Source organism: Protopterus annectens, chromosome 13.part0 (assembly GCF_019279795.1).
Source record: "Protopterus annectens isolate FY-2018-M chromosome 13.part0, PAN1.0, whole genome shotgun sequence".
NCBI lineage: Eukaryota > Metazoa > Chordata > Ceratodontiformes > Protopteridae > Protopterus > Protopterus annectens.
Window position 1 is genome coordinate 784,190,696 of NC_056747.1, and position 19,504 is coordinate 784,210,199.

At 46.5% G+C, this 19,504-nt stretch overlaps 1 protein-coding gene across 2 annotated transcripts in view; it reads left to right on the top strand.

Moving 5' to 3' along the window:
* Positions 1-19,504, top strand: part of LOC122787663 (DNA topoisomerase 2-alpha-like) — a 1,447,528-nt gene that overhangs the window by 963,085 nt on the left and 464,939 nt on the right. For both annotated transcript variants that reach the window (XM_044054499.1, XM_044054498.1), the window contains exon 23: positions 14,637-14,837. In XM_044054499.1, the coding sequence (XP_043910434.1) occupies positions 14,637-14,837 (201 nt within the window). The remainder of the gene's footprint in view (positions 1-14,636; positions 14,838-19,504) is intronic.

The window sequence follows — 19,504 nt, forward strand, 5'->3', positions numbered from 1 at the left end:
TTTCTGGAAGACGAGACCGCAAGTCCTTTCGTGGCTCTTCAGCCTTTCACAGTCCCTGAGGGATTTCCCGACTGTGCAGCTCCGGAGCCAGTCGGGGGTCGTTTTTCAAAGCACCTAAAAGCCTGGGAAGGTATCACTCAGGACCGATGGGTGCTTCGAATTATTGCCGGAGGTTACACCATCCCTTTCTCTCACTCTCCACCTCAGTCCAAAAAAATCCCGGACCTGCCACCCAGTAAACGGGAAACTGCAGCCTCAGAAGTTTCAAAACTGCTGCAAAAAGGAGTCATCCAACCAGTCCCCGCAGACCAGATCGGATTAGGGACTTACTCACGATTCTTTTTGGTGCGAAAAAAGACCGGGGACTTGAGACCCATTTTAGATCTCAGCATTCTAAACCGTTCAGTCAGAAAGTCCAAGTTCCGAATGGTCACCCTACAAACCATTCTCCCATTGCTGGAGAAAGGTGTTTGGATGTGCTCCATAGACCTCAAGGACGCTTATTACCATATCATGGTACATCAAGCGTCCAGGAGACATCTGTGCTTCAGCCTAGGAGGCAGTCATTTTCAGTTCCGCGCGCTGCCCTTTGGTCTCACCACAGCCCCCAGGGTGTTCACCAAGTGTTTGGCGGTCGTGACTGCTCACCTGAGAAGTCTAGGATTCCAGGTGTTTCCGTATCTAGACGACTGGCTCCTAACTGCCACCTCCAAGCATCTACTATTGCGGAGCCTACAAGCCACTATATCACTGGGCAATTCCCTTGGAATCACCTTCAATTGGCCAAAGTCTGTGTTGCTGCCATCTCAACGCATAAGATTCATAGAGGTAGAGATAGACTCAAATCAAATGCGGGTCTATCTACCTACAGACAGGATACAAACCATACAGGCTCAAGTTCGAGCCTTGCTTCCCAGATCCAAAGCCCCAGCCAGAATGGTCCTGCAACTATTGGGATCCATGTCCGCCACGGTTCTTCTAGTTCCCCTGGCAAGGTTGCACATGAGAATTCTCCAGTGGCTTCTTTCAGCTCAGTGGTCCTTTCAGGAACTCCCTCTGTCACCTCGTATTGATCACGGAAACCTGCAAACGGGACCTTCGCTGGTGGCTAGTGCCCTCCAATTTGGATCAGGGACGACCCTTTGTTCCACCTTCTCCTGCGGCCACTTTGACCTCGGACGCCTCCCAGATGGGGTGGGGGGGGGCATTCCCTGGGCAGGTCAGTCCAAGGCAAATGGCACCCAGAAGAGACCCTACTTTTTATAAACATCCTAGAAATGAGGGTGGTGCTTCTGTCCCTTCAAGCCCTTCACGATTACCTCCCTCAGGGCGTGATTGCCGTTCACTCAGACAACATGGCAGTTGTCTGGTACTTGAACAAACAAGGAGGGACCAGATCCTATCCTCTTTGCAGAGAGGCCATGAGAGTTTGGAAATGGGCAGTGTCGACCAAACGCTTTCTAGTGGCTACTCATATCCCGGGCAAGTCCAATGTGATAGCCGACAGACTGAGCAGAACCATCCTCTCTCCTCACGAATGGTCTCTGAACATCACAGTTGCAAATCAAATTTTCAGCAAATGGGGAGTTCGTGTTGCGACCTCTTCGCGACCCCTCTAAATGCGAAGTGCAAAAAGTTCTTCTCCCTCACCCCAGCTCCGGGGAATAGCCCCATGGACGCACTAGCCCGTTCTTGGCCCACCGGCTTGCTTTATGCCTTCCCTCCAGTTCCTTTCCTTCCCAGAGTGATCCAAAAGGCATCTCTCTTGGGGAGCAAAATGATCTTAGTTGCTCCTTACTGGCCTCGTCAAGTATGGTTCCCCTATCTTCGGAAGTATGCTCTGGAAGGTCCATGGTTCCTGGATCAGATCCCAGACCTTTTGGTTCATCAGTCGGGTCTATTCCACCAGTCCCTACACACCTTAAAATTGATGGCTTGGCTCCTCATCTTCCGACTATAGTCAGGAGTCATACATTGGATCCAGAAGTTGTACACATCGTATCTTCGGCCCACAAGTCTGCTACAAAGAAATTGTATTCTAGCAAATGGAAAAGGTTTGCTATTTAGGCTCAACTCCGGGGCCTGGATCCCATCACTATTCCCGTATCAGAAGTACTAAAATTTTTAACTTCTCTTTTCAATCGAGGCTCTTCAGTCTCTACCATCAAGGTTCAATTGGCAGCTATTTCCAATTTTCACGAATCTATAAACCCACCTTTAATGAGCAACAGATTGTGTGAGACTTTCTTGAATGGTGCTGCTCCTTTAAGACCTCCGATTTCTCATCCTGCTCCTCCATGGGATCTCGATGTGGTGTTACGCGCCTTAACTTCCTTCCCCTTCGAACCGGCAGCGACATGTGATTTAAAATTTTTATCGTGGAAGACTGCCTTTCTGGTGGCGATTACTTCTGCCAGAAGGTTTTCAGAGCTTCAAGCTTTCTGTAAAACCTCCGTACTTGGTTTTTCACAAAGACAGAGTATCTCTCAGGCCAAATCCTTCCTTTCTCCGTAAAGTTTGTTCCAGTTTCTGCCTACAACAATCGTTAGAACTTCCAGTCTTTCCGAAGTATTCTAACAAAGCGGAATTCATATTCCACACATTAGATGTCCACAGGCAGTTGCGTTTTTATTTAGATAGGACCAAACAAACAAGGAAAACAGATCAGTTGTTTGTATCCTTTGCAGACAATAAATTGGGCAAAGCTGTCACAAAGGTCACTATTGCCAAATGGATCAGGGACTGTTTTACTCAAGCTTATTCTTATTCTTACAAAGAGCTTACCACCCCTGTCAAAGCTCATTCTACAAGGGCTATGGCTACTTCGATAGCATTTCATTCTAATCTTGCCATTAGTGACATTTGTGCTGCGGCTACATGGTCTTCCCTGCACACTTTCATTTCCCACTACAAATTGGATGTGGCATCTAGAGGACGAGCTTCATTTGGTTCCACAGTGCTCAGGAGTGTTTTCCAATGAGCCACCCAGGATTTAGGTGCTAGGGACGCTGTCCCATCAGTATTGAATGTAGGCGAGATAGGATCACATAACATCTTTTAGTTATGTACTTACCAAAACTTTAGATGTTTGGGATCCATCTCGCCTACATTCCCAATAACCCACCCTCCTTCCCCCTTCCTTGGAGATCAGAGGATATCAGAAGGTCCGAATCCTGTTTCATCTTGAAACATCTAACAATGTTATATAAACAAGTTGTGCATGTGTGCTTGAATGCGGACAAACAAGATCTGGGGGATTAGTGGTGGTGCATCCTGTTAAATTAGCTCAGCCAATAAGAGGCCTTGCTCTATAGCATAGCGTGCCGAGTCGGAGCCGAGGGATCGGCTCAGAGCCCATCAGTATTGAATGTAGGCGAGATGGATCCCAAACATCTAAAGTTATGGTAAGTACATAACTAAAAGTTATACTGTGTGTGCATTGTTGAGGTGTGGTAATTGGTGGTGTGTGTACGGGTTTCTTCATACTTGTTACATACCATTGTACTGTTGACCTTTTTTCCTGTGATATTTCTTTTGATATTTCCTTTATGTAGGCTGTCCAAAGATACAAAGGTATCTGGAGTCAAGAAGTGTGACTCATACTGACAGAAAATGTCTGTGACAGATGGTCACACTTGTGTCTACTGCTTGGGCGCCCTACACCTGCGGGACTCTTGTTCGGTGTGCCACGCCTTTAGTCCGAGTCCTGCAGGAGCATAGGAATAAGTTGATCCTTACAGGCTTACTAAAACCTGAAGGGTCACCTGCTAAGACTCAGCCAGGGAAATCCTCCAAGCCTTCGGCTCCCAGCTCGGAGCCATCGTCTGGTGTGGCGTCTGCTTCTACTTCGGTTTCGGCCAGAACCGAAGTACCTGCCTCTGTCGGCTCCGACCCTGGTGTCGGAACCTTCAGGGAGCCGAAAGCATTCTAGGTCACCATCCCTAGAGTCGATTCGCTCTGCTCCGGGGTCGCCTCTATTACAGTCGGAGCGAAGTCACCGATCTCGCTCTTCTGTCTTCGAGACTGTCTGACCATGACTTGGAGAGAGTGGTGAGCAGACTTCTGAAATCACAGGCCCTGGCTAAAATGCTATCCAGCCCCCTCATCAGGGTTTGTCTTTGCCTGTCTCTACGGTAGTTCCTCCTTACTCACCCCTTGAGTTCGGAGCTGGTTGGGGTTCGGATCGTGGAACCATCAGCGCTGATACCTACCCTTTCGGTTCCTTCTGCTCCAATCACTTCCATGGTGCCTTCTTTGGAGGGATCTGGGCACAGAGACTCAGTCAGTTCCAAGGGGGGCAAGTAGCATCGGACCCTTGTCCGACCCAGTTTTCCCTCTCAGAGCTTCGGCGCAGGTGTGCTCTGCTCCTACATCGGCCTCGGAGCCGTCCTTGGTGCCGGGGAGGGTTCCGGTCTCTTCGGAGCCTGAGCCGCCTTCTCTGCCGGGAAGGGGCGCCTTCGAGGGCATGAGGAGTGTGTTGGCACCTGTCAGCCCCATGATCAGCCTCTTCGGCTCCTCCCCCCATGGTGCCTGCGTCTGCCTCTGCCCCTCCTCCAGACCCCAAGCGAGGAGAACAAGCGCTCCAGGTGACCCCAGTGGGCATGTCTTCCTCTTCCGAGGCCTCCCCTGATCATTCACAGGAGCCCCCTCGAAAGAGAAAATGTAAGAGGAAGCATGTTGACTCCCCTGAGTCTGTCACTTCGGATACAGACTTAGATTCGGAAGGGTCCCCGAGGTCCCCCTCTGAAGAGGTCTCCTTCTGACATCCTTGAGATGCTTAGGCAGAGGGGGAACTGGACTACCCTTAACCCTTCTGAGGATGAGTCTGTATTTCTGGACGCGTTTGGTTCTCGCCCCTCCACCTCCTGGGGGTGTCTGCCTTTCGATCCACTGATGGCAATGGTGGCTCGAAAGGCGTGGTCAGCCCCAGACACAGTGGAGCCCAACTCCCCGAAGGCCCACGAATTTCATCACAGCACCACAAGACAAGCAATTTTTGACAAAGGGTGTCCCTGTTGATGCTATGGTGGTAGCAGCGGCCAAGAAAAAGGAGTTGGCTGAGACTTCTTCTGTCCATCCCCCTAATAAGGAGTCTAGGATGATGGACAGATACGGGAATCGGATGTTTTCCTCCGCGACCTTTTCCATGCAGTCTCTGAACTATTTGTGCCATTTTACCCACCTTCAAAGGGATCTCCTTAAGGAGCTAGGCAATGCCCTTCAAGATCCATCAGCTGCGGGGGCCCAGGATAAGATTACCTCCCAGCTGGCGACTCTTAATTCGATGGTGAACTCCTTTCTTATGCGGCCGATCGGGCGATTAGGGCCGCAGCCACAGGTGTGGCTTTGAAGGCACACTTGGATGCGGTTATGTAACTTTGCGGAACCCTTTAAGGCATCTTTCACCAATACCGCTTTTGATGGCTCTGCTCTTTTTGGACCACAGGTGAGTGATGGCCCTTACCAGGTGTGAGCAGGAAGGCAAGACTCTCTGCTGTGGGAGTCAGTTTTTCCACTCCTAGACCATACCCCAAAGGTCAGAAAAGTGGGAAGATGTGGTTCCGGAAACCCCAGGGAGCCGTGCCTGACACACATGGTGAGTTTCCCTCCAGGGGCAGAGGAGGGAACAACAATAGACGCTGCCCTTGAGGGAGAGGTTGCCTGCAAAATCAGGGCAGCAGAGATTCCTTCTCTGACAAGCCCTTCCAGCATCCCTGAGGGGCTTACCCGCCTTCGGAGGCAGTCGGGGGGGGGATTATCGCTGTACCCAAAAGGCTGGCCAAGACATGATTCAAGACAGATGGGTACAGTCTATCGTATCTGGAGGTTACAGAATTCCCTTCGTTCATACCCCTTTAAGGTCAAACAAATCCCTTCCAGATGTTCCACCCAGTCTAAGGGAACAAACAGTGCAAGAGATCTCAAAACTGTTACAAAAACGAGACATCCAACAAGTCCCAGCAGACGAGCAAGCGTCTGGAATTTACTCAAGGTTCTTTTTGGTACCAAAAAAGACAGGGGACTGGAGACCCATTTTGGATCTCAGCAGACTAAACAGGTCTGTACAAAGAATGAAGTTCCGGATATCCATTCTACCCTTTTTGGGTTAGGACAATTGGATGTGCTCCATAGATCTTCAAGATGTGTACTACCATATCAAAATGGACAGGCGCTCCAGAAGATTCATCCGCTTCCGGCTGGGAGCCAGTCATCTGTTCCAAGCTCTGCCCTTTGGTCTCGCCACCGCCCCCAGGGTGTTCACCAAATGTATGGCAGTAGTTACCTCTCACCTGAGACGGCAAGGATTCCAGGTGTTTCCCTATCTAGACGACTGGCTCCTTACTGCTACCACCAGACATCAGCTGCTACGAGCCAGGAACTAAACCATCCAAACTTGCTTCAAGCTAGGTATCGCAATAAATTTCGAAAAGTCTTCATTGTCTCCTTGTCAATCTATAACCTTTATAGGCGCAAGTTTAAGTACAAAAGACATGTCAGCGAGGCTTCCATTGCACAGAGTATTAAATATTCGCCAACATGTGCAGGTGGTGTTAGGATGCAAGAAAATTCAGGCCAGATTCGTCCTAAAGACATTGGGCCTCATGGCAGCAGCGATCATACTAGTCCCCCTGGCTCATTTTCATTGAGGATTGTTCAGTCGTTGCTTTTCACCCACTGGTCATTTCTACAACTTCCAATGTGTCACATGATTATGATTGCACAGACATGCAAAGACCAGCTTGCTTGGTGGATGGTTTACCCATCAGTACCCCAGGGCAGACCATTTGTTCTTCCTCCTCCATTAGCCACGGTGACCACGGATGCCTCGATCGGGTAGGGGGGGGCACTTCCAGGGCAGAACAGTCCTACGCACCTGGCAACCCCACGAGTACCATCTGCATATCGATGTCTTGGAGATGAGAGCTGTGCTTTTAGCGTTGCAAACTCTTCAGAACTCTCTTCACACCGGGACCATTGCAATTCAGACAGAAAATATGCCGGTAGTGTGGTACATCAACAAGGGCGGAACCAAGTCCTACCCCCTATGTCGAGAAGCACTCAGACTCTGGCAGTGTGCGATCTCTTCCCAGCGGTTTCTGATAGCGACGCACATCCCTGGGATGTCCGTTATAGCGGACAGGCTGAGCAGAGCAATTCTCATGCCTCACAAGTGGTCTCTCAATCAGACAGTGGCGGACCAAATCTTCCGCAATTGTTGTCAGCCTTGCTGCGACCTTTCGCCACCCCCTTCAACAGCAAGTGCGACAGTTTCTTTTCTCTCCTCCCTCTTCCCGGATACTCCCCCAGAGACGCTCTAACTTACGATTGGCCTCAGGGACGACTTTATGCATTCCCTCCATTTCCCCTGATTCCCAAACTAATACAGAAAGCTACCGCGCTGGGTTGCAAGATGATCATTGACCCCTACTGGCCTCAACAAATTTGGTTTCCATTCCTGCATAATCACCTCCTGGAGCACCCCTGGACCCAGTACCAGACCTCCTGATCCATCGGTCGGGTGGGCTGCACCAATCCCTTCAGTCTCTCAACCTCACTGCTTGGTTGCTCCACTTCCACCCTTAGCCAGGCTTCCGAACATTTCCCAATCGGTGTGTGAAATCATCTTATCTTCGCATAAATCTACCACCAGAAGAACTTATGCTAGTAAGAGAAAACGTTTCTCTTTCTGGGCAGAGTCTAAAAATATAGATCCCTTTTCAGCCCCTGTCCACTACGTTTTAGATTTCTTAGCGGAACTTTTTCAGGCTGGGTCCTCTTCTGCCACCATTGTTCAGTTAGCCGCAATTTCAAATTTTCATACAGGCCTATCTGAAACTAGTATGTCCCATAAGCTTTGCAAAGCTTTTCTTAAAGGGACTACTTTGCTCGGGCTCCCAGTAAGAGATCCCCCGCCTCCGTGGGACCATAATTTGATCTTACCTTCCCTAATATTGCCCCCCTTTGAACCCGCAGCTTCGTGTTCCTTGAAGTTTCTTTCTTTGAAAACCCTCTTTCTTGTGGCAATTACTTCAGCTAGAAGAGTTTCTGAACTCCAGGCCCTTTGTGTTCGCCCTCCTTATTTAGTTTTCCATAATGACAGTTTCGCTCAGGACTAATCCCTCCTTCCTTCCTAAGGTACCTTCTGAGAGTAATCTGAATCAGTCCATTGATCTTCCGGTTTTCTTCCCAAATTATTCCAACAAAGCTGAACATAAATTACATCAGTTGCATGTTCATAGACAATTGTGTTTCTACTTGCATAGGACTAGACAAATTAAAAAAATCAGATCAACTCTTCCTGTCCTATGCTGAAGGTAAACCTACCAGTGTCTAAAGTAACTCTATCTAGGTGGTTGACTTGGAACAAACAGCTCCCTGCTAAACCAAAAGGCCACTCTACTTGGGCTTTAGCTACTTCTGTGGCTTTTCAGGCAAGATTACCAATGGAAGCCATTTGTGCGGCAACTACATGGGCCACTCCCCATACATTCATTTTTCATAAGCTGGATGTGGCCTCCAGGAGCAGAGCTGATTTTGGTTCCACTGTTCTGATGAGTGTGTTCCAATGAGCCACCCAGGATTGAGGTGCTTGGGACGCTGTCCCAACCAGCAAGAATGAAGACGAGATAGACAACTTAACATTAAGAAGTTATGTACCTACCATAACGTTCCATGTTGTCTTCTCGCCTTCTTTCTTGCGTCCCACCCTCTGTCCCCCTATCCTAATAGACCGAGAAGAGTTTCCCTCTGAGTTCCTTTTAGCTGGCTGAGTCTTCTGGTTTGTTCCCTCAACCTTTTAGCTCTGTAGCTAAACATATGCTGTTAGGACAGGTGTCCTTATGTTTGTCTGTAGCTAGGTCTACCAAACAAGATCTGGGGATCTAACGCCAGGCATTGTGGGATATGGGGAGGCCTCTAGCCAGTAAATAGCTCTCGAGCTTTAGAAGATGGCAGAGTCGGAGCAGAGGATCGGCTCCGAACCCAACCAGCAAGAAGACAACTAACATGAAACGTTATGGTAGGTACATAACTTCTTATTCATGGCCTTGTGGCCTACCACTCCAGGGACTTCCAGTCCCTCCTCCAAAACTTTGCCCTAGGCCTCAGACCCTTCACAGGTTGAAGAGTACTCATTCTTCCCAAGAATCCCTCTTACACCTCTCAACTCCTTTTTCCCTTGGATATACCTTTACAGAGGAAGAATCCACAGAAGCAGATACCCTGCAGAAGACCTCACCTTTGGGGAAAACATAGCCAAGATGAGCGAGCACTTCAAGGGGGGACTCATCAGAAGTAACTGAGGTACAAAAACACTACTATGAGTTGATACAGATGGGTTCTCTTGCTCCCCCGGCTGTTCCAGCCATTCTTTCAGCCTTTCTTGGTGTCTTCTCTGCAGCATCCTTGAATCCAGACTCCCAGCCCCCTGCAAACCTGATAGGTTTTACAAGGTCCCTGAGACAGCTTAATACCGGGCCTGTAGACCCAGGCATCATCTCAGTTTCCATTGAAGAAGGCTTCTAAATGACTGCCCTCTACCGCCGTCATCTCTGCTGAGAAAGACAGCAAGACCATGGAGTGTTTGAAGTGTGCCTCTCCAACTCTAGCTTTCAGAGCAATCAACTGTTAGACAGGTGTCTAAATATGCTTTAGTCCTTTTGGGGCAGCTTTTTGATCGCTCTCTTTTACAGCTAAAGCTAAACTGGTCATCCCTTGTCTCCCTCACCTCTCAGGTGACCAGACACCTACTCAAGTGCAGCTACGATGCTGAGGCCTCAGCTATGTCAGCAGCTTCCGCTTCTGGTCTAAGAAGATACTCCTGGCTAAGCCTTCAGCCTCTACCAGATGTTAGAGCTAAACTAGTAGATGCACCTTTAGACAAGACAATTCAGCTCTGTTTGCTTCTAAGGTTGCAGGCTTTAAGTCCTTGCAACAAACAGGCAATGAGATGCAGGATTTAAAGCATCTATTTGTATCTCCAATTCCCATGTTTCAAAGGAGTTACCTATCCAGTACCCAGTTTATCAGGAAACATTCAGGTCTGCTTCATCTACAAGACCAAGAAAAGCTCCCAAGAAACGATCCACCCCTGCCAGGGCTACTCCATCTACCAGCCGGAGGAAGCCCTTTCAAGACAGGGCAGGTAGTGTGCGACTACCTGCCAAGCTTGAATCTTCTTCCCCCTCTGTCCATCCCCCTCTCCTTGCATCTGTCACGGTCTCCCAGCTTGGAGATTACTCACTTCAGACAAATGAGTACTTTTGTTATAGAACACAGGTACTTCATGACCTGGATCACACCCCCAAAGAGGGGTATTCCTAAGCCCCCAAAAGATCCACGCGACCTCTTACAAACAGTTGTAGACCACCTTTTGGCCCAAGGCGCCATTCAGCCTGTCCCACAGTCTATGGGAAAAGGATTTTACTCCAGGTTCTTTCTAGTACCAAGGACTCTGGAGGCAAATTCTAGATATCTCGTATCTGAATCTATTCCTGCATGTACTTCAGGATGCTTACACTGCCACCTCTATTGCCTCTAAGCCTCCCTCAAGATTTCGTGGCCACCTTGGACATCAAGGATGCCCATCTCCACATCCCCATAAGGCCCAGCTTCCAGAGTTTCCTCTGGTTCAGTGGCCTCACTATCAATTCTCAGCATTGCCCTTTGTGTCCACAGCAACCAGTCTTCACCAAATGTCTGGCAGCAGTGATCGCCTTCTGCAGAACTCAAGGGATCCAAATCTTCCTTACCTGGATGACCTACTCCTCCAGGCAGATTGCAAACGGTCCTTCTGGCTCCAGCTGCAGAGAACCATTGCCCTTCTGCAGTCTCTAGGGTTTTTGATCATCTAAAATCCCATCTGGAACCCTACTCAGGGCATAGTATTCCTACGGTGCAGAATTCGGACAGACACTAAAGCCTGACTCAATACTATTGGTACTTCAGTCCAGGAAAATGACTGCAAGGCAGTACCTCAGACTTCTAGGCTACATGGCTTCCTACTATTCCTATGCTGCCTTTAAGCAAAGCTTCACATGAGGAAACTGCAATCGTACCGCATCTGTTTTGATGCAGCACTCCCATCCCCTTGAGTACAGAGTTCCCCTATTGCCCCCAGAAGATTCATTAGGTGAAGCTCAACCTAGGTCTTCCACTCCAATCCCCAGCACCAACACAGGTCATGTACACTAACACCTCCAACCTCTAGACGCTACGCTGGGGCCCCTAAAATTACAGGGAGTTTATTTTATTTATTTTTTACATTTGTTAACCAGGGTGGTCTGACTTGATGTATGTCCATTTTCCAGGGGAGGCCTGGGAAGAAAAGCTCCAAGGTACATGTACACATTACAATTAGAACCATTAGTGAATGCCAATTCCACACAGGTTACAGACAGAGCAATACAATCACATGACACTTGTGACTTACAAAGCATTGCGGGTATGTATATAGAGGTAGTGACCTATTATCTTCAGGAATAAAATACATAGAGTAGCATTAGATGCATTTTACCCTTCATGATATGGAGAAGGGTGACCAAAGAAAAGACGTTTGTAGAGGAGAGGCATTTGAGATGGACAGGGCACTAGTCAGGGTTGGTACAGAGACATATCTTGTGCGATTTGGGGTATTTAAGCTTTTTGAACACGGTTGGTGAAGGCTCTGAGTCAGGTCGCTGGCAGCGAGTTCCAAATCTTTCCGACAGTTTGCAGTGTGAGTTCTCAGCAGAGTGGTTGGATTTGACTGTTAAGAGTTTAGTAGAGAAGCGGAGTGGTCGATTGTTACTGCAGTGGCAGATCATGTATTTTTGAGCAAGGGTATTTTCTTGCTGGTAGAGGATTTTCTGGGCAACTATGAGCTGGTTGAACTGTAGGTGAGGTAGTTCCAGCCAGCCTAGGAGATTTAGGTTGTGGCAGTAGCAAATATGGCAATATGGTTGTGTAACATGATTAAGATTAGTTTTGCTCAGGCTGGAGAAAAGAGAGTTGTAAAGAAGGGTAGATGGATGGGAGCGAGCGATTGCAATTCGAGCAGGTGGGGTGAGGAATGATTGATCGTATAGAGACAGCAGAGGTTTTTATTGATGGTTTTATAGTTTGATGTGCACATCAAACCTGAGGTTAATTGTGACACCCAAAAGTTTAGTTTGGGTTTCTTGGGGGGAGTTTGGCCAGAAGCACATAGGAAGGAGCGCATTAATGTAAGAGAAATGAGAACAATTCCACTGTTGAAGGCCTTTCAACCCAGGCTCCAGCAGGGACCCCTAAAGCTGTTCACATACAATACCACAGTACTGTGGTATCTCGACAAGCAGGGGAGAACCAACTCTTTCTTTGCAGACTAGCTCTCCTTGTATGGGAACTGGCTACCAGTCAGGTACTCGCTCTTCAGGGTATAAACATCCCTTCCCAATAGAATTCTCAGGTAGATTATCTCAGCTGGTCCATGACTGTCTCACAAATGGATGCTACACAGGGACGTTGTCTTGGACCTTGTCTACCGCTGGGGTATACCTCAAATAGTGTTTCTCTGTGCAATAATAGACTATACAGATGGAACGTTATGGTAAGTCATAATTTCTTTTTTTAGCAGATGCTGGTCTGTGTAGTGTTATGAAAGGCTTCAAGAGAATTTTGCAGGTTGACCCTCCTGTGCCTTAATAGACTGAGAGCTGGCAATGGATTGCTCGCCAACAATGCAGATAAGTTTGTATGGGATTTCCTAGAGGGCTTTGAAACTTTTTTTCCTAAAGAGCTGTCTATCTAGGTGGATGACTACATCTGTTGTGCCTGTCGAGCTTGGTTAAAATCGTTCTGTTGTCACACAAGCATATAGGGCAGTACAGTAAGACTCCTCCCCTTACCAAACTAACATGGACTTGAATCACAAGTAGGTCTTTCTGAGGTTGCCAGACAAAGGGAGACTTGATATAATCTCTGCTTGTTTGGCATCTAACCTAGAGCATTCACGAGTCTGCTAAGATTCGAAACTCTATTCCATAAAATTAGTTCTAAAATTTTAAGCTGGTTGGTAAGAGACCTTAAAACTAGTTTTCAGAGATGCTTCACATGGGGAAACCACCCAGGGATCACTCAAAGGGGACAGTTGAATGTACTGAAAAGGATAAGGAAAGCATTTTCTTTTTCTGGCAGTTTACTGAGCAGTACACCGGACCCTTGCAAGGAAAGCTCTTGCCACATTTGGTGACCTTTACATTTCACTCTTAAGTACTGTATTCTGAAGTAAATGGTGACAGTGGCATCCTTCAGATCTCTAACATACCTGTTTGGTTGAGGAAATTAACTGTCCAAACCCTACTTCAGAAAAACTTTTGGAAATAGCGTAAACGGCTCATTTATTCCATAGCGTTTGTAGTATCATGTGTTTATCTACAAAAGCAGTTGGCAGGCTCCCTTAGTGAAAAGGGTGCTTCCATTATTGGGTTTCTAAGGGCATTTGAAAGGACATGACATCTACTAAATTCTTGTGCATAATCTTATTCTTTTACATATGGTGAGGGAGGCTCTGTGGTTACTTTTCTGCAGGATGTCTCTTGTAGGGAACTTGCTATGTATTGACAACTTAGTTTTACTCTTCTCGTGGTTTATTTGCCTTAGTTGATTAAAATAGTATTACTGGACATTAACCCTTTTTCGTTGAAGTGAGAAGATGCAGAGTGACTGTTGGCATGGATATTAATACACAATCAATGCAATGCAACTTACAAGTCAAAATGGGGGTGTACCTAGGAACTGTCTATGCATATGCATTCCACTCAAATAGCATACTTCATATGTGAAGAAAATGGTGATGTGGAGAGCACTACAGATTGCAGAGGAGCTGAAGCCTGTGTCAGTTTTTCTGCATGCCAAGCCAGCTAGAAATTATGCCAACCATGCAACTTTAATTTAGGGTGCCATTTATCAAAAGTGTGTAATAAGTAGTGAGCTTAAAAGATCTTTCTGAGCAGCTTTGGTCACTTCCTTGATGTTTTGAAATAGTGGTCCTATATTCACTTTTCATATATGGCATTTTATGGTGTGTACAAAATGTTTCTCTTCAGTCACCTGCAACAGAGAGCCGCTGCTTTTCAGTTTTCCTAATGTTATCCAGTTGAGCCATGGCTGTGTGATATTATCCCAACCCCCAACAGTTCGAGATGGCTTTCTACAGAAGGATTGTTCAAGTATAGAATTCTCACTGACTTAATATTATAGTGCATTCCTTTTGATGGTCTTTAGAGTCCTTTGTTAGGAATTGTAGATGAACTTTCAAATGTTTCCCGTTCAAAGTTGTGCTTAAATTGAGGGCTTTTTTTCCTCAACAGCTGTCAAAATTTTTGAAAGTGTCTTCACACTTTCTCAGAGGTGTATATTTAGAGAAGGGGGTGCAGCCCTACTCCACACCCCATGTAATGATTCGTGGTTCTAATTCTCAGTTTTGATGGGCTGTCCATGTTTATTTCAGAATGGCTTGTCATTGTATACTGCTCATTTTAAATTAGTATAATTTCAGAATGGCTTGTCATTGTATACTGCTCATTGAAATTTAGTATAATTTCAGAATGGCTTGTCATTGTATACTGCTCATTTAAATTGTTAGTATATACTTTGAATACGTTTTGTAATTTTAGTCTTACAAGGAACAAGTTTTGGAACCAATGCTGAATGGCAATGAGAAGACACCGCCTCTCATTACTGACTATAAGGAGTATCATACTGACACCACTGTGAGATTTCTTGTGAAAATGACTGAACAGAAGCTTGTGGAGGCAGAAGCAGCTGGATTACACAAAGTTTTTAAACTGCAGTCCCCTTTCACGTGCAACTCCATGGTAAGTTTTGTTTTCCTTAGGTGTTGCTAACAATTGTGAACCATGCATTCATGAAAGAATATTCTTAGTGGATATTGAGCTTTATTTTGGCGAGGTTGAACGGGTACTTATCTTCATTGTGGGCCTGTGTTGAGAGAGGGGAGTATTTTATATTGGCTCTTGCTTTATGCTTGAGTCCATGCAGTCAGGATCCTAGGATCCACTGAAGAGGTGTGGCAGATACCCTTTCAGTTCTTGAACAATCAATCGGGGGTTGGGTGCTTCATTTTTAGAAACTTTTCCCATGTGTGCACATCCTGTATTGGGCTGATTCTTCAAGGTTAGCTCTGTGCTTGGCATAGTTTGCTTCAAATAGGGTCTGACTTCCCATTGGTTACTGGGTGGATGAAGTAGGCATCAGAATGTTTTTCAACATGTTGCCCAAATGTATAATGGAAAGCTACGTTGACAAATTTGGAGGGAAGATGTATGCATCTGTTCCACTTGGTAATGGGGTACTAACAGCCAGATTTTATTCTGTTGAGAAGCCCAGGAGTGTTTGCTGTTGACTTTCCCCTTCAGAAACAATGGTGCGTACTGAGGTCATTTTCAGGGAAACTGTACGTGAGAAATCCATTGTCTTTTCCATCTCTACCAGTCTATTACTAGATCCAAAGCTGGTACTTTCAGAATCTTCAGTCAACTAACTCTACTTCCTCTACATGATGCACAGTAACTGCTTCTCCCCCGGATTTCATTTTTCTTTGCCTAGAGATGTCCAGCAAGCTGTTTAATGCTAAGTAGAAATTTCTTCCTCTTGTTCCTTTTTCTAATTTTATTGGTCTTTTTTTTCTCCTCTGCCTTCTTTGCTGCTTTTAGCTAGTTGACCTGAATGTGAGTAATTTTATAAGGATTGTGAAATTTTTGCTAGAGGTGTTGCTGCCCTTTTTTTGGTTCTGTTTCCTGTCAAAAATGTCTTCTCCCTTATTGTTATAACTAGTGTTGATCTTTATGAATTTTTGGGTGTAGTTTGTGGTGATTTTTTTTTTGGTTATGAATAAACAGCCTGCTTCAAGGTTTAAAAAGTGTGAGCATAAACCTGCACAAGAGACTGTTTACTGTTATCTATAGAGTCTTGGCTGATAAAAAGCCTAAGTTGGTATCTGAGGGCCTGCTTTTTTTCATTGCCTGCTTCTTTGTAGCTTCCTCCACTACCAAAAAAGTGTGAGAAGCCATATAAGAAAACAATAGACACAGACAAGGGGATATGAAGGAACAGTGCTAAAATCTGGAGGAAAGGATAAATGCAAATGTTCTGTTTGTAAGGCCAGCTGGATCTGAAGATCCATCTGTCTTCAGCTCCTGTGGCCTTCCTACCCCAGCCATGCCTTTGCTGCCCCCTTGGCACTTGTCGCCAGGGTTATGGTTCTGGGTTTGGAGTCTCTTAACTTCCATTACCCACAGTATTCTCAGTTCATTCTCCCTTCCACCTCATGAGTTCTCCACAGAAACTTCTACTGAAATCTGAGCCTCTCTTTTCTAGATCTGAGGCCTCGATCCACCAGTTGACTGTATTGAAGCAGACATCCGCAGTTTGAGGTTTACTTTCAGTTGAGAGCCTTGAGTTCAGATCTGGAGCAGCTGATGCATTCCTATAATCCTGGGTGGACTTTGAGATCAACCCCCTTTTTTGTTCCAAGGCCCAGGTTTCCTGAGTTATCTCTGATACCCATACTCTTCTTCACCCTCCCTATTGAGTACTCACCCTTAATTACAGCACAGTTTGCCTCATCCTGCCTCACATGATGTGTAAACAATTGTGTATGTGGAGATTCTGTTCTATTGAATACCTTGCCAAGCATCCAGGTTTTTCATAAAATATAGCCATATATTGTCTGTTACTTCTCTTATATTGTTACTGTTTTATATTGTTAAATGGTATTACTCTTGTTAAATGCAGTTAACTCTCTAAACAAATGCTTTACATTGTTTTTGGAGCTTTTCTCCCCGGGCCTCCACTGAAAATGGGCTCATACCAGCCCAGTGGACTTAAAGCAAATAAGTCTGTGGTGCCCTTGACTCGAGTCTTTTCATTTCCTCCTTCGACCCACTGCTCTGATGCCCATGGATCCAACCATTTAGCTGCCTTTCACCACGTTGATTCCAACAGTGCGGCTGCCATACTCTTCTCTCTACCCAGTCTCTCTGGGCCGAGCGCAGAGTTAAGTCTTGGGAGTTATTCCTCAGGGTTGGGTCAACAGTCCCAATCACTTCCATATGTTTCCTGTGCTACCCCTCAGCTTTGTTTGATAGCCCACAACTTTCGGTTTGATGTCACCCCTTGTTACAGGGTCTCCTACTTCCATTTACCATCCCAGCACTTCCCCGGGAGGCCTGTATGAAGAGCATATTTAAGAGGAAGCATTTGAACTCTATAAAGGCGTCACTGAGCTTGAATGGGAGTGGTCCCCTAAGTTCCCCTATGAAGACGACTATTTTGAGTAATGAAACCACATGGGGGTGGACCATTAAAGCCACCTCCCCAGAAGAGTTGGTATTTCTTGGCTTTTGGCTCGGGTCCATCCATGTCCTGAATGGTATCCCCCCTCTGGATGCTGGTGACCTGGTATCCTGGAAGGCTTGGAGGGAACAAGGTATGATGGAGCCAGTCCTACTTAACCTGATAAGGATCTTGTTCTGCATATGCCCTTTTGGAGCAAGTGGTTGCTGTGGCAAGCAGGACTACTAGGAGGAATGTTCCTTGGTCAGTTGCCATCACCAAGCAGGGATTCCCTGGTGTTGGACAGTTTGAGGAAAGTACAGCTACACTTCACCCACCTATGCCATTTGTCCACTGAGTTTAATTCATTTGACAAGACAGACTATCCCGCAAGCATCAAAGTGAAGACATTGCCATTTCTGGGATTCACAATACACTGGAGGCTCACTGTCAAGGATGCCGTTCCTCATAAATGTCTGAAGTTTCCGTCCAATGCTGCCAATGGTATGGCCGCGGCTTTGTGGAGGGGGGGGGTACTTTGAAGGGGAAATGGTCCAAGGTACTTGTTCTCAAAGGTTCATCTTTACATAAACCTTTTGGAGATTAGAAATTTTTCTACCACTGCAGGCCTTTCATGACTGCCTTCCCAAGGGTGTAATTACCATCCAGTCTGACCACATGGCAGTAGTGTGGTAAATGAGCTGGTTCCTCCTCGTTTATCTGCTGTCTCAAGAGACCATGAGGTTTTGTCATTGTGGGCTATGTCCTCAACAGTTTTTGTTAGCAGTGCACATCCTGGGGTAATCCAACATTTTGCAGACAGTCTGAGGAGCATTCTCCTACTCACAAGTGGTCTCTAAATCTGGCGATATTGGCATGTATATTCAGCTGCTTGGGCCATACCTGCTGCAGTCTGCTTTCCCCTTCCAACACAAAACTCTTCAGCTTTTTCATCATGATCCTACCTGATGGAAGTTCACTGAAGCATATGCTTGGCACTCATGGGTCTTTATTATGCCAATCCCCCAACCCTTTTGATAACTTCAGAAGGCAGCTGTTGCAGAGTGTCTAATCCTCATGGCCCCCTTTCTGTGGCAGCCTCTAGTCTTCCCTCCCTAGGTTCTGAACCCTCTTGGATCTGCCTCGATCCCTCAAATTAACTACATGCCCCCCCCCCCCCCCAGTTCTGTTGATGGCCAGAGATCCCAAGCTTTCATAGTTGCATAAATTCTCTTTCCTAAATACGTCCACATAAGTGTGTATGTACGAGTAAATGGAAAGACTTTCACTGAGTTTTTTCTAAGGGCCCGGATTCTTTCTTTGCCTCTTTTTGTATGCTATTCTTGATGTCTTGGTAGGCATTTTTTCAGTCTGGTCTCATTTACTCCACTATTAAAGTTCAGTTGTTCAGGATCTGATTTCCTTATCTGTATTTATATCATGCGTTGCAGCTTTGAGGCTTCCTTAAATGGTACCTTTCTAATAAGACCTTCAATACATGATTTGATCCCATGTTGGGATCTCAATCTACTTTTGCAAGTTCTAACTAGACCACCCTTTGAATCTGTGCCCACAGATTTTAGAATGTATTCTTGGACATAGTCTGCCAGAAGGGTTTCTGAGCTCCAGGCCCTATCTAGTGATGTTAAGTTGTCAATCTCGCCTTCATTCTTGCTGGATGGGTTCGGAGCCGATCCTCTGCTCCGACTCGGCCACTTACTAAAGCTCGTGAGCTTATTTTATCGGCTCGAGGCAACCCTATATCCCATGATGCTAGGCGATAACTCCCCAGATCTCATTTGCCGCTTTCGCTTGCGAGGTGCTTATTTTTACCGGCTCCGGGTAAGTCTTTGAATACTTAGTTTTTAGTCGCCCTTTTTGGTTAGTTTTTCGCCCAGTTTTTCAGTAGTTAGCGACTACCTTTAATTCTATTCCTGTTTATACCTCCCCCTTCGACTCCTTCGTCTTCCGCTCCGATCTCCTCCTTGATGCCTTCATTGGACGGATCCGGGCACCTGGTCTCTCGTCTGCTCTGAGGGGGCGAGTGGCATCGGACCATTGTCCGACCCCGCTCTCCCTCTCGGAGCGTCGGTGCTGGTGAGCTCGGCCACGACATCGGCCTCGGAGCCTTCCCTGTTGGTGCTGCCTGGGGTTCTACCTCTTCAGAGCGGGGGCCCTCTGGCCTTTC